Here is a 14335-nt window from a genome sequence, read left to right on the forward strand (position 1 = left end):
CAAACTTTGTAAAATCTCTTTATGTATGTACCTTTGCCTAAATAAAAATTATTATTATTATATTATTATTATTATTATTACCACCAGTAACAACAATAACAGTCGGGGGCAGAGTTTCTTTCACCCTGATGCACCTGTTCACCTAGCAGTAAATAGGAACCTGGGAGTTAGACAGCTGTTACGGGCTGCTTTCTGTGTGTGTGTGTGGAATAAAAGAAAGTAAAACAAAAACCAGTTGATTGATAGATAGTTGAGAGACGAGCCCAAAGAGTCAGAGCTCAACCCCCGCAAACACAACTAGGTGAGTACAACTAGGTGAGTACAACTAGGCGAGTACAACTAGGCGAGTACAACTAGGCGAGTACAACTAGGCGAGTACAACTAGGCGAGTACAACTAGGCGAGTACAACTAGGCGAGTACAACTAGGCGAGTACAACTAGGCGAGTACAACTAGGCGAGTACAACTAGGCGAGTACAACTAGGCGAGTACAACTAGGCGAGTACAACTAGGCGAGTACAACTAGGCGAGTACAACTAGGCGAGTACAACTAGGGGAGTACAACTAGGTGAGTACAACTAGGTGAGTACAAGGTTCGAGGGAGACAGGAGAAGAAGAGAGAACTGAGAGAGAGAGAAGAAGAGAGGGCTGAGGGAGAGGAGAGGGGAGGAGATATAAGCGAGGAAGAACGGAGGAGAGGAGAGGGGTGTGGAGGTGAGGGCAATAATGGAAGGACGGGAGGAGAGTGTCAGGTCGTTTGTCAAGAACGAGGAGACAAAGAGAGAGGAACAAAGAGGAGACGGCTCCTTATTAATGAGGAGCAGGAGAGGAGACCGTGTGGGTCAAGCTTAGGACGGGTGTGGAGCAGGACGGGTGTGGAGCAGGACGGGTGTGGAGCAGCACGGGTGTGGAGCAGGACGGGTGTGGAGCAGGACGGGTGTGGAGCAGCACGGGTGTGGAGCAGGACGGGTGTGGAGCAGGACGGGTGTGGAGCAGGACGGGTGTGGAGCAGGACGGGTGTGGAGTAGGACGGGTGTGGAGCAGGACGGGTGTGGAGCAGGACGGGTGTGGAGTAGGACGGGTGTGGAGCAGGACGGGTGTGGAGCAGGACGGGTGTGGAGCAGGACGGGTGTGGAGCAGGACGGGTGTGGAGCAGCACGGGTGTGGAGCAGGACAGGTGTGGAGCAGGACGGGAAGCTGAGGGAGGTAAGGGACACCTGTGGGTGGAGGAGGAGCCACAGACGCTGAGGGAGGTAAGGGATACCTGTGGGTGGAGGAGGAGCCACAGACGCCGGGAGAGCTGAGGGAGGTAAGGGACACCTGTGGGTGGAGGAGGAGCCACAGACGCCGGGAGAGCTGAGGGAGGTAAGGGACACCTGTGGGTGGAGGAGGAGCCACAGACGCCGGGAGAGCTGAGGGAGGTAAGGGACACCTGTGGGTGGAGGAGGAGCCACAGACGCCGGGAGAGCTGAGGGAGGTAAGGGACACCTGTGGGTGGAGGAGGAGCCACAGACGCCGGGAGAGCTGAGGGAGGTAAGGAACACCTGTGGGTGGAGGAGGAGCTCTTGCCACAGATCAGGAGCACAACGCGCCTGCTCCATAGATATATTACAAATCAATATTTTGCAATATTGCTGGTAAATTTCACGTTGGTATAGTATTTATCAATACTATTCATGTTTGTAATATGAGTAATGACTACTAGTGTGAGGAGGAGGAGGAGTAGGGCGGGACATGATAAGCCAGCAGAGGCAGGTGATACCCTCGCTCACTCTCCACCCGCAAGTATATGCTGCCTTAAACTGAAATATTTGATTTAATTGTCTGCAATGAGCTATAACAATATATTTGCTTATTTATACTTTAATTTCATGTCTTCAATATAGGTATATAAATATATAAAGGTGACCTATGGGACACAGGGGAATTTATTGCTCCACATAGGAATTCAAAATAATTCATAATTCAATCGGACTCTGTTCGGATGTCGCCTTTTTAATCATATGCATATTATTCAAGTAATATAAATAGTAATAATATAAAACACGTAAAAACACAAATAACAATCACAGATGCAAGCTCAGAAGGAAGATCTGACTAATTTTTCAAATAATATATTAATACGTTATGATAAAATCAATTTGTTGCACATCATTAGAATCGGACAATCTGTAAACAATCGGTGCGTTGATCATGGAGTATTAAGACGTGGAGCGTTGCAGCTCTTTGTTACGCATAATTACCCTCTTCATACACTCAATCCCCATGATTCCCAGAGCCTCATTTGCATCTACTTGACCACGACACGCCAGTCTGGCCAACTTTGTCAAAAGCAAAGAATTTTTTTCTGAAAACTGTGGGTGTTATTCCGTCATGCCTCCAAAAGGTGTGAGCAAGGGAGTGAATAAGAAGTGTCCCGAGTGTAAGAAGCAGGTGAGGCCGCCCTCCTGCCCGCTTAACAACACTAACAACTCTGTTATAACGTGACTCTACTACACTGTAAACCTCGTAATAACAGGACACGAGTTGTATCGCTTTTTGCATGTTATAGGTAGTATTTAGGGAGGTGTTATTGATGGGGTGGAGGGCGTGAGTGGCGGCGGCGGTGGTGGTCGCTGGGCAGCAGGAAGGACGCTCTAGGGGACAAGTATACCTCACTACTCCGCTCTTCTCCTGGCTTAGTGCACTGTTTTATATGTTGGTGGTGGTGTAGTTTGATCTATGGTGTAGTGTCGTATAGGGTGGAGAGATAATATGGTTAATGGGACCAGTGTGGTGGATGCTGGAACTGTGGTGCTCTCTGGGGACCAGTGTGGTGGATGTTGGAGCTGTGGTGCTCTCTGGGGACCAGTGTGGTGGATGCTGGAGCTGTGGTGCTCTCTGGTGACCAGTGTGGTGGATGTTGGAGCTGTGGTGCTCTCTGGTGACCAGTGTGGTGGATGTTGGAGCTGTGGTGCTCTCTGGGGACCAGTGTGGTGGATGTTGGAGCTGTGGTGCTCTCTGGGGACCAGTGTGGTGGATGTTGGAGCTGTGGTGCTCTCTGGGGACCAGTGTGGTGGATGTTGGAGCTGTGGTGCTCTCTGGGGACCAGTGTGGTGGATGTTGGAGCTGTGGTGCTCTCTGGGGACCAGTGTGGTGGATGCTGGAGCTGTGGTGCTCTCTGGTGACCAGTGTGGTGGATGTTGGAGCTGTGGTGCTCTCTGGTGACCAGTGTGGTGGATGTTGGAGCTGTGGTGCTCTCTGGGGACCAGTGTGGTGGATGTTGGAGCTGTGGTGCTCTCTGGGGACCAGTGTGGTGGATGTTGGAGCTGTGGTGCTCTCTGGGGACCAGTGTGGTGGATGCTGGAGCTCTGGTGCTCTGTACTTACCTAGTTGTGCTTGTGGGGGTTTAGCTCTGGCTCTTTGGTCCCACCTCTCAACTGCCAATCAACCGGTGTACAGATTCTGAGCCTAATGGGTTCTATCATATCTGCATTTTAAACTGTGTATGGAGTTTGACTCCACCACATCACTGCTTAACCCTTAAGCTGCTCTGGGCTATTTGGCCTTCAACACCCCACAGGCACAAAAAAAATTTATTTAGATTTATAAGTGTTCATTTGTGTTCTCTGATCACGGGAAAAATAATACAAAAATCGTAAGTGGCATATTTTGGCCGCAATAGGGTGGGGAAGTCTGGCAAAAAAGAGGCGTTGACAGCAAGCACTGGAGGCGGTCTGGTCCACCCCAGCTGTCAGGCAGGAGTTTCCACAAAGATATTACCCAATTATTTCAATGTCTCTGATTGATTTTTTTCTTAGTTTTTTATAGTAATATTATTCAATAGTGTGTAGTGTGATATATTTATATAATAAAATGTGTGAATCATCACTATACTCAAAATTAGTGTTCATATTAGTGATTCAATTATTATGTTCATATAACAATAAACAAATAGTTTTGTGGTTATTACACTATATGCACACATTATATATAAGTATCTGCATGTTTTGTTCACCATAATGAACCACTAAGTTGATATGGTGAGTCAAAAGCAACAAGGCGTGGCCACCACACGCCAGCCAGCCACTCGCCATCACTCCCTCCCTCAACAATACCTCACTCGCCAACCTCCTCCTCCTCCCATTTGCTTTTATTCACTATATACAGACGTTATATATAAATATCTGCATGTTTTGTTCACCATAGCGAACCAATAAGTTGGTATAGTAAGTGCAGACAGCAACAGGTGGCCACACAGATTCAGCAGACGATGCTACAGCCCTCCCTCCCTCAACATTACAACTCCCACAGCACAGCGTAAATTATCACAACAATCCTGCTATTATCAGATTCCTGGTCATTTTTATCAAGTCTGGGATCTTCTGTAATACTATCATTGCTAAATAACACCAGTTACATATATTTTTTACATTTTAGGTGATGCTGTGGTCACAAGCTGAACGGCAATGCTGTGAGCTCTTTCTGTGTGTGCCAGCCTTGGTGGCTTACTCAATACTGAGGCCTTAACACCCAGGAATGTTGCCCACGATTTTTTTTTTAACTCCTTAACTGCGCGGCCTCCAAATATGACACCCCCCATTGCGCAGGAAATAAATTATCTGGAAAAATTTCATTTTTGTTTTGAAAGTGTCCTTCCCTGAGTATGGGTATAGTAACAGAAGGTCGGAATTGTACGTACTTTGGCTGCTATGGGGTCCGTAAGTTCGTGCTTGACGTCATCATTCCCTGGTTGTCTGTGGCGTACGCCCCCGGGGCTGGTAGGGTACCCGGGGTAGGATGTGCGAGTTGCCGCGAATATATTTTTGTTCATTTTCTGTGCACAGTTCCAAATACATTTTATTTGCTTTTATGTGCCAATCCTATGTATAATGATATTATATTATACACTATATTACACTGTGTTACGTGCATGACACATGTATACACATATCCGGCACATATTTCCATTGTATCATGCTAATTTATGTATATATACAGTCTATTTACACACTACACACTATATACATTCACCATCAACACACTCAACTCCGCGAGTGTCAGCTGCCACACCCTCACTCCTCCAACATCCAGTCTCTCCCTCATTCCTCCAACATCTTACTCGCCAACATTGCTCCTCCCACCATACTGTTATTGTTTGTATTACACTATTTACACATGTTATGTATACCTATCTACATGTTTTACTCGCCAGAACTATGCAAGTAAGCCTGTATTGTGTCCAAACTTTACAGTGGCCACCATACATGGTGGCCAGTATGGAATATGTTAGACATTAAGTCACTGCACATTCTCTCATGTGTATTATACATATATAAAATGCTGAACTGTAATGCCAATCCTGACCTCAAAAGCTTCATTGAAGGTTGTAACAGAACCCATGAGCACCACACCAGAAACAAATACAGTTTTGATATTCCAAGAGTACGACTTAATCAAACTAGAAATGCTCTACAAATCAAGGGACCCAGAATGTGGAATGACCTTCCCAATCATGTTAAAGACTGTACCTCTCTCAACCAATTTAAGATAAAAATGAAGCACTACCTAATAAATTCCCTGTAACCTACCTTACCCCTGTATTGTCAACCCATGTCTTTTTTTTTTTTTTTTTTTTTTTTTTTAACACCGCTGTTTGTCGACCTAATTATATTTGTGCTGCTTTTTCAGCCTTGTTCCCCCCCCCCCCTTTCTTATTTTTATTTGTTCTCAAAACATTTTATACTTTAAACTCAATTAGTATTAAGTTTTAGTCTTTAATGTTTTTCCTGCCCGAAACGCTTTATAGCTCTATCTATAAACCTAGCAATTTTTGTAAAAATCTCTTGTATGTATGTACCTTTCCTGAATAAACATTTATTTATTTTATTTATTTATACACTGCATGAGAAATCACACAGCAGCCAGCAGACGATGCTACGATTATGTGACCTCCCTCACCAAAATTGCTCCTCCCAACATACTCCTGTTGCTGTTATTACACTATATACACATATTGTATATACCCATGTACAAATGTGTTCACCATAGCAAACCACTAAGCTCGTTTGATGAGCAAAACAAGAGTGGCTGCCACACACAGTGAGGCTACCTCGATTCTCTTCCTTGCTCCCTCACCACAATTCCTCCTCCCACAATACTACGCACATATGTACATGGGTATATACACAAGATATATATATCTTAGGAAGTGATGTGGTGGAGGCTGACTCCATACACAGTTTCAAATGTAGATATGATAGAGCCCAGTAGGCTCAGGAATCTGTACACCAGTTGATTGACAGTTGAGAGGCGGGACCAAAGAGCCAAAGCTCAACCCCCGCAAGCACAATTAGGTGAGTACACACATTGTATATACCCATGTACATATGTGTTCACCATAGCGAACCACTAAGCTAGTATGATAAGCAAAACAAGAGTGGCTACCACACACACAGTAAGGCTACCTCGATTCTCTCCCTCGCTCCCTCACCTCAAGTCCCCCCTCCCACAATACTACGCACAGTGCTTATTATCACCACAATCCTGTTGTTATCACAATACTGGTCACTAAATCCTGTAAATACATAATTGACCAAGTTTATTTTGTAAAGGAACCTAAGAAGTCATTTGAAGATTCCTAGATGGACGAAATAATGCTGTGGTGCTGTGGCTAGCGCTGTGAACATTGCAAAGAGCATTGAATCACTGATATTTGAACATTGTACATGGTCATTATGACACTCAGGCTCTTCTGTAATACTATCATTGCTAAATAATACAAGTTATATATATATTTTGACATTATTAGGCGATGTTGTGGTCACAAGCTGAACAGCAGTGCTGTGAGCTCATGCTGCGTGCGCCGGCCTTGGTTGCTCTCTCAGTACTGAGAGACTCGCACCCGGAAATGTGGACCAAGATTTTTTTTGAAGATGGCATCTGTTTACATGAGCCCTGAGGAAGCTGATGTGAACCCCATGTAGCTGCAGGAATTTTGAATGGAACGTGAAAAATACAAATACCAGGAGGCGTGTAGCGCATCCCAGATGTGGGCCTGCAGGCGTGTTGCGCAGTTAAAGGGTTAAATGGTGTCTGTTTACAAAAGCCCTGAGGAAAGTGATGTGAACCCCGTGTATCCGCTGGCCGTTTAAATCTTGCGTAGTACTCCAACACGTCATATGAAATGGTGCACACTTTTGCATCAGTTACTCAACACATCATATGAATTTGAAATGTTGCGCAGTTTAAGAATTAATGCATTCCATTTATTAAAACTACCCTGACACTGAGAATATTCTTTCTAATGTTTCTGTGGTGATGATTGTGGTGGATACAGGCGCTGTGATGCTTTCTGGTAACCAGTTTGTTAGCTGTTTTGTTACTAACCAGGTTGTTTGGTTACTTACAATTCCAGGTTAGTAACCAAAGATAAGTCTTTTGTGTTGGAGGGCAGGCAGGTGTTAGGCTTATATCAAGGTCCCCCATCCCCCCCTTCCTCCCTCCTCCAGGGTTGAGTTACTGACTTCCCAGGATGCAATCCTACAACAAGCTTACTAACTCCTGGGGACAGTACCTACTTACTGCTAAGTGAACAGGAACATTAGATTAGAATATTCTTCAAATTTTGCTACAAATTACCTACTTACAAATATCTGTTAGATTAACTCCTGTGCTGCTCTTGTGATTATAGACTGCAACACATCCAGGTGTAAGAAATAAAAAAAATGTTCATTTGTGTTCCCTGACCACGGGAAAAAAAATCGTAGGTGACGTGTTTTGGCCTCAATAAAGCGAGGAAGTCTGGCAAAATTGAGGGGTTGATAGAGCAGTCGTCTGAGGTGGTCAGCTCCACCAGAGCTGTAAGGCGGGAGTTGCCACAAAGATATTACCTAATTATTTCAATTGGGAGCCGGTCGGCCGAGCGGACAGCACGCTGGACTTGTGATCCTGTGGTCCCGGGTTCGATCCCGAGCGCCGGCGAGAAACAATGGGCAGAGTTTCTTTCACTCTATTCCCCTGTTACCTAGCAGTAAAATAGGTACCTGGGTGTTAGTCAGCTGTCACAGGCTGCTTCCTGGGGGTGGAGGCCTGGTTGAGGACCGGGCCGCGGGGACACTAAAGCCCCGAAATCATCTCAAGATAACCTCAAGATGTCTCTGATTGATTTTTTCTTATTTTTTTGCAGTAATATTATTCAATAGTGTGTAGTGTGATGTGTAACATACATGTTGTTCACTATGCGTACATCAAAATAAGCTGGATCTAAAAGTAGAGACACTGCTCTAGTATGACTCACCACTTCCTCAGAACAACTTGATGCACAACCTACTTGAGTAAACTCTCTGCTCAACAACAAGGCTGGACAAAGATGTCCCACAGTCCATTGCTACAAAAGAGAGTGGCTCCTGCAGAATAAAAGTAGATTGCAACAACATCCTACACACACTAACTCAATTGACACAATGACAAATACTTACGCCCCATGGAATAAGAATTACAGTCCACAAAACTCTGCAACTTGGATCCAAAAGATACTCTACCACTCTTAATGGTTATACATGATTTACCAAAATTTCCTCCCATGACATCTTGAGCTGCTTGGAGTACTGTCTGTTCACAATCAATAACACTACCAAGTTGGGTCACATCCTCACAGACAACTGAAGAGGGAGGCTCAATAGGTCTCCATCTACTCAACAGAAGCTGATCCTCTGGCTGCTTTCTCACACTCTCCAGAACTGGATCTACAGTACAGACTGTCTCCTTGCTTCTCTCTGAAATCTTGGGGTCAGTTCTACTCAACTTACATAAATTAAAGGAATCTGAAGTGAGCAGGCAAGTAACAGGTAGTTTGACCTCCCCTATAATATCACTTTGACTAGGGTGAGGCGGGGCCTCTACAACAGACTTACTCTCGACAACTGATCCTAACTGGTCAACTGATTCTAAACTTGGAGTGAGTGGGAATACTTCTGCCAACCCGACATCTTGTCTTAAACCATCCACTTGGCTAGAATACAATAGAGTCGTGGCTTTTAAGTTTCTCTCAACTCCTGGTATAACGTTCGTAGTGAGTGGGCAAGACAATGGTACATGGACATCCTTTCCCAATTTATTGGAATAAAGCAGTCATAGTACCAGGCTTACTCTCAACAGCTAGGTTGGTTACACATGAATCTGGAACAACCACATCCCACTTCTCCACTGAAGGGGTACTGGTTACTGGAACAAATACTTGAGTAACATCAGAACTAACAACTGGATTAATAATAGTACTGACATCAGCACAGGTAGGATGGATAAAACCATCTACTGCAACAGATTGTTCATTCATAGAACTAACTTCAGCACAGGCAGAATAAACAACAGGGTCTGCAACTGGCTGTTTACACAAACTGGGATCAATCTCACCCACAACATGATTTATGGCCACATCATTACCCAATATAACATCCACACCTGGGATGGGCAACAGGGTACTAACACTCTCAGTGCATAAACTTGGTGTAATGGTGGATTTTGAAGTAACATCTATCAGAGGTACAGTTTTACATCCTGCAACACTGAAGAACAACAAACTTTCCAGTATCTCTCTTTTCAACATTAGAAAGTATACTGGCAGAAATTAAGGTTTGGGAAGCACCTGTATCACGAAGACAAACCACTGGCTTCCATTTCTCATTAACACACAAAACTTCACCTGAAGACACACATGGAGAATACCGTTTCACCCAATTGGGGTTTACAGTGACATGTTCATTAGTTAATTTATTCTGCAGACCTCTACAATAAGTGAGACCAGTTGGTCGTAACTCGGGGTGCAATATAAAGCAAGAATTTATCACATGGCCTTTTCTCTTACAGTGGGTACAGGACCTTACAGTGGACACGCCTGTGGAACCAACTGTAGGTTTAGAATTAACATTTTTAATATTTGATATTCCTGACGATGAAGTAGCAGGATTAGTTTTTGTAAGAGAAGAGTTCATGGGAGTAACTGGAGCACTAGTACTGGATTGATTCTGATAAGGAGTTCTGTGAGCATTATAATTTACTCTACAGCTAAACTTAGGTGATTGGACCTTAAACTGGGCCTTAGTTAACAACTCATGCTCATCAGCGAGCTCAGACAGCTCATAAATGTCTGTTATATTTTTCTGTTCTGCCATAAAAGTAGACAATTTATCTGGGAGACATGACAACACTTCTTCTGTTATAAGAAGATTCTTAAGAGCATCATACTCATTTACTGAAAGTGATTTAAGCCATCTGTTACAATAATTAGTTTTTAATCTGGTAAAATCTGCAATAGTTTGCTCGTTTACCCTCTTTAAGTTTCTAAACTTTTGTCTGTGTGCTTCAGGATTTAACTGGTAAGCATTTAAGATGCTTTTCTTAACAAAATTATAGTCAAAACTATTTTCATCGGGCACGGATGCAAAAACCTCCTGATTTCTCCCTTTTAATTGACTTTGCATGATTGAAACCCATTGATCCCTTGGCCAGTTCATACTGACTGCAATTTTAGAGAAATGTGAAAAGAAAACCTCAGGGTCCTCCTCATTGAACTTGGGTAACTCTATGTACTTATTTATTCTAATGGGATTACTATCATTATTATTAGGAACATTGCTAGTATTTCCATGCCCAGCTGCCATTCTCTTGTCTCGAGTCTGTTGTTATCCTCAGCCATTTGTTTTTGAATTTCTAACTGCTGTTTCTTTATTGCTTTGAGTTGCAACTGCACTATCAACCTGCTATTTTGTGCCTCAAGCTCTCTCTGTTGAGCTTCAACCTCTAATTTTTTCTGTTGGTTTTTAGCTTCAATCTCTCTTTGTTGAGCTTCAGCCTCTAATATTTTCTGTTGCCTTTCAAACTCACATTCTTTCTCTCGAGCTTCAAGCTTATCAAGTGCTACTTGCGCTTCTAACAAAAGACGCCTTAAAGCAATTTGCTCACTAGTCTCTTCTTTGACCTCCTCCAGAAATTCTTCCCCTAACTCACCATTTTCTACTAAATGGGTCACTATGACTCAGAATTTGTGCTTTAATCATTTTATTGTTGGCTGTTAATTCTAGCTTATTTGCCATATTTATTAAGGCAGACTTTTTTAGGCTTTTAATTCCCACAAAGTCTGGATTAGCCAACAGCGACACCACTTGATCCTCCATTGTTAACTAACACTTGGCACTTTACTGACTAAAATAATTAAACAGACTGGCACGGCACTACACACTTTACTTTAAATTGACACGACACTGAAAATTTGCATGGCCTCACTGCACAAACAAAAAATATGGATGACTTTACCTCCAAAAATCATGAAGCGTAGGTTACTAGTTACACAGGACGACTCCGGCATGGAACACTAACAATTTTCTTAAAACACACAGATTCTTAGGCACACTTGTTCCTAGGAAGGCAAGGTTAGATTAGCAAAGTTTTAATATATATGTGGGAACAACATATCCCGGACACAGGCCCCCAAAATATGTAACGAAACTGTACTTTATGTCTCGTTGCACTAACAGAGATAATTAATGACTGGTCTAGGGACAAGAATGAGACTCTGTATCTAACTGTGTGCAACCAGTGTAAACCCGTCGTTTCGTACATACAAAAATAATGAGAAAAGAAAATCAGGGAAAAATAGCACACATGTATACAGTATAATAAATGTTTATATTAAACAATATGTGAATGTACTGTATAACCAATTAATATATCACTTATATACTAATAATCAGATGGTCATCAATAATTCTATACTCAACTAAAAGATCTCCACAGATAATTGTTACTACAGCAAAAACAGAATTATAAAAATACAGACACTTATCAGACACCAGTGGACACGACGCCCGCCTCTCAGTTACTGAGTAAACTTGCGGCGGAAGCCACTCCTCGCACTCCCTCAATACATAATGAATCGTAAATTTATATAAATTTAATTTACTTAAATGGAGCAATATAACTGGGCTAAGGTAAACATTAATTTAACTTAAATAAGAATGAACAAATTTACATGCATAAACAGAGGTAATGTAGTTTATAATAAACACAATTATTTATGGAAAATAATAAAGAGGAAACTGCTGGCAACTACACAACACAAGCTTTCCTGTACTCTACCAGGATATCACAGGTCTAATACCTGACTAGTAATTCCCACTCCTGTCTCACTGACATTGCCAACTCATTATCATGAATTTATATACGTATCCGACTAGAGATACGTAACAGCTCCGAGGCTTCCCCAGAAAACTAGCGTTGAATATACAGTAATGAAATGCCATTTTCTGGGTAAGACTCGGAGGCTCCCCAGCCAACCCGTCCTCTTAAAAATAACGTCACTTTTGGCTTGTATGCGCACTATGGCCACATTTGGACTGTAATTTTAAATGAAATCGACTCGCAAAAGTGATGTTCTGTTCCGTTTTCTATATGAGTCGTCCAGCTTACGCGCAGAGGTTATAAGAGGACACTTTAAATTAACGTTTTGAAACTCTATGAAAATTTCCTGCCCACCTAACCTATCAGAGGACCCTTAACTTAATGTTGTTGAAAAAAAAAATCCTAAATTTATTTTCATTTTTTTTTATTTTCAAATTACGTCCAAATTCGGCCATACGGGCAAACGGCCAAAAGCGACGTTCTTTTTAAGAGGACAGGTTGCCCCAGCTTCCCTCCCTCCGGTCGCCAGTATTTTCGCGTATTTTTGACATCCAGCCTAAGAACTGCCAGTTTGATCATCGGCACGAGGGTCTGGGGCTTCCCCCTCCCGGAGAGGGGGGGTTGCACAGACAGCGACGCGGCAACGTGATGACGTTGTGCTTGTTTGCTAATTTTCATTTGGGGAGTTCTGTCTACTCGTTCGGCTTTCGGTAGCAATATTTTCACCAGAATAGGGGTTTATTTTGGGGTGCCTACCTTTCTGGGTGCCAGACCCGGTCGATGGCAGACATAGAATGCTCCCAACCACACGGGGGATTCCAAAAGGCCATTGCTCTTTGTGCCTCTTTGAGGGAGCCAGGTTCTGGCTCGTGGTTCCCAGTAGGCAAGAACTCCATGCACTTTTGGCTGATGCCAGAAAGCTGATAGATACACATCAGCCTGGATAGCTCCGGGGAACCTCCAGGGTCTCACCCAGAAAATGGCCTTTCATTACATTCAACGCTGGTTTTTTATGTTTATTTAATATTGTTTGCAGCACCTTGAGAAAGGATATAGGTTGCATCCAAAAGTTTGGTTTTAATACACTTACATATATATTGGGCTTTTCCTACACTTTCATTCCAGCACTATGGCATTGTAGTAAGTTTCTCCACAATTTTAATTGGATAAACTGTACTGTATGGATGTGTACTCCAGCCTATGAATAAATAATAATTTTGTCTGAAAATACATCACAATACTGTATTTAAACCAAACAGTAAGTCCAGAGGTTAGCACAGTCAGCTCAAAGACAATTGGTCCCAAGTTCGCTTCCCTGGTAGGTCAAAATGTTTGGGAACATTTGGTTACACTGTTGTCTGTGTTCACCTAGTAGTAAATATGTACCAATAAAATATTTTCAGGCCGAGTAGGGTATAAATTTAAACTACCTAATAAGCCTTGACCAATCTGTAAATAGTTTTTGTTTTTTTCCAGGTACCAGTGGCTACAAAACATTGCCATTGTGGTCACCAGTTCTTTGAAGAGCGACGCAGATCAACTACATCAAACACTTCAGAAGTAGAAGAATTAGAGGACAGTACACTTAGGGATATGAAACCCACTCGTGGTGTAGCCACATCCAGCTCCGTTAGTGGACTGATGGCCATGGCGTCATCTGTAGGGAAGGGAGACTTGGGGTCACCAGCACCCGAGGGCAAGAGGCGCAGTGAACGAGTCAAAAGAGAAAAGCCAAATTTTTATGATGCATTGGAGTATGATAATCAGATGAGGAAGGTAAATATTTATCATTGTCCTTCACTAGCTTCTATTCATCAAGGTCTGAGTAGACCTGAGAAATGACATTGGAGACTACACAGTCATACCTTTGGCCTGTATGTGAGAATGAGAAGTTTCACAAACAAGTGAAAGTCAAGCATAAGTAATTTGAATAGTATGAGCATTGTGGTGGAATCCCTTTATTTGATGAGTCTTATAATCCATCCTATCATTTTCCTGGCTTAGGCTATATTTGCTTGGTTACGTACACTAAACTTTAGGTCTTCAGACTTCATTATTAATAGATCCTTTACATGTTGTTTCCTTCTATGGCTTGAAATTATAATGATTGTGTCTTGTACCCAGTATTTTGTTTAAAAAAGTATATTTTTACAATACCTAATTACCTAGAATTTATCACT

The 14335-nt window shown here is 42.7% G+C and overlaps 1 protein-coding gene across 4 annotated transcripts in view; it reads left to right on the forward strand.

Moving 5' to 3' along the window:
* Positions 1-14335, forward strand: part of LOC123768080 (UPF0547 protein C16orf87 homolog) — a 188059-nt gene that overhangs the window by 159516 nt on the left and 14208 nt on the right. For 2 of the 4 annotated variants that reach the window (XM_045758362.2, XM_045758363.2), the window contains exons 1-2: positions 2194-2432; positions 13632-13931. In XM_045758362.2, coding sequence (XP_045614318.1) covers positions 2373-2432; positions 13632-13931 — 360 coding nt within the window. In that variant the 5' untranslated portion in view covers positions 2194-2372. Of the gene's footprint in view, positions 1-2193; positions 2433-13631; positions 13932-14335 lie in introns of those variants that run through there. The other 2 variants (XM_069307079.1, XM_069307077.1) reach the window with 1 other exon arrangement.

Source organism: Procambarus clarkii, chromosome 59 (genome assembly GCF_040958095.1).
Source record: "Procambarus clarkii isolate CNS0578487 chromosome 59, FALCON_Pclarkii_2.0, whole genome shotgun sequence".
Classification (NCBI taxonomy): domain Eukaryota; kingdom Metazoa; phylum Arthropoda; class Malacostraca; order Decapoda; family Cambaridae; genus Procambarus; species Procambarus clarkii.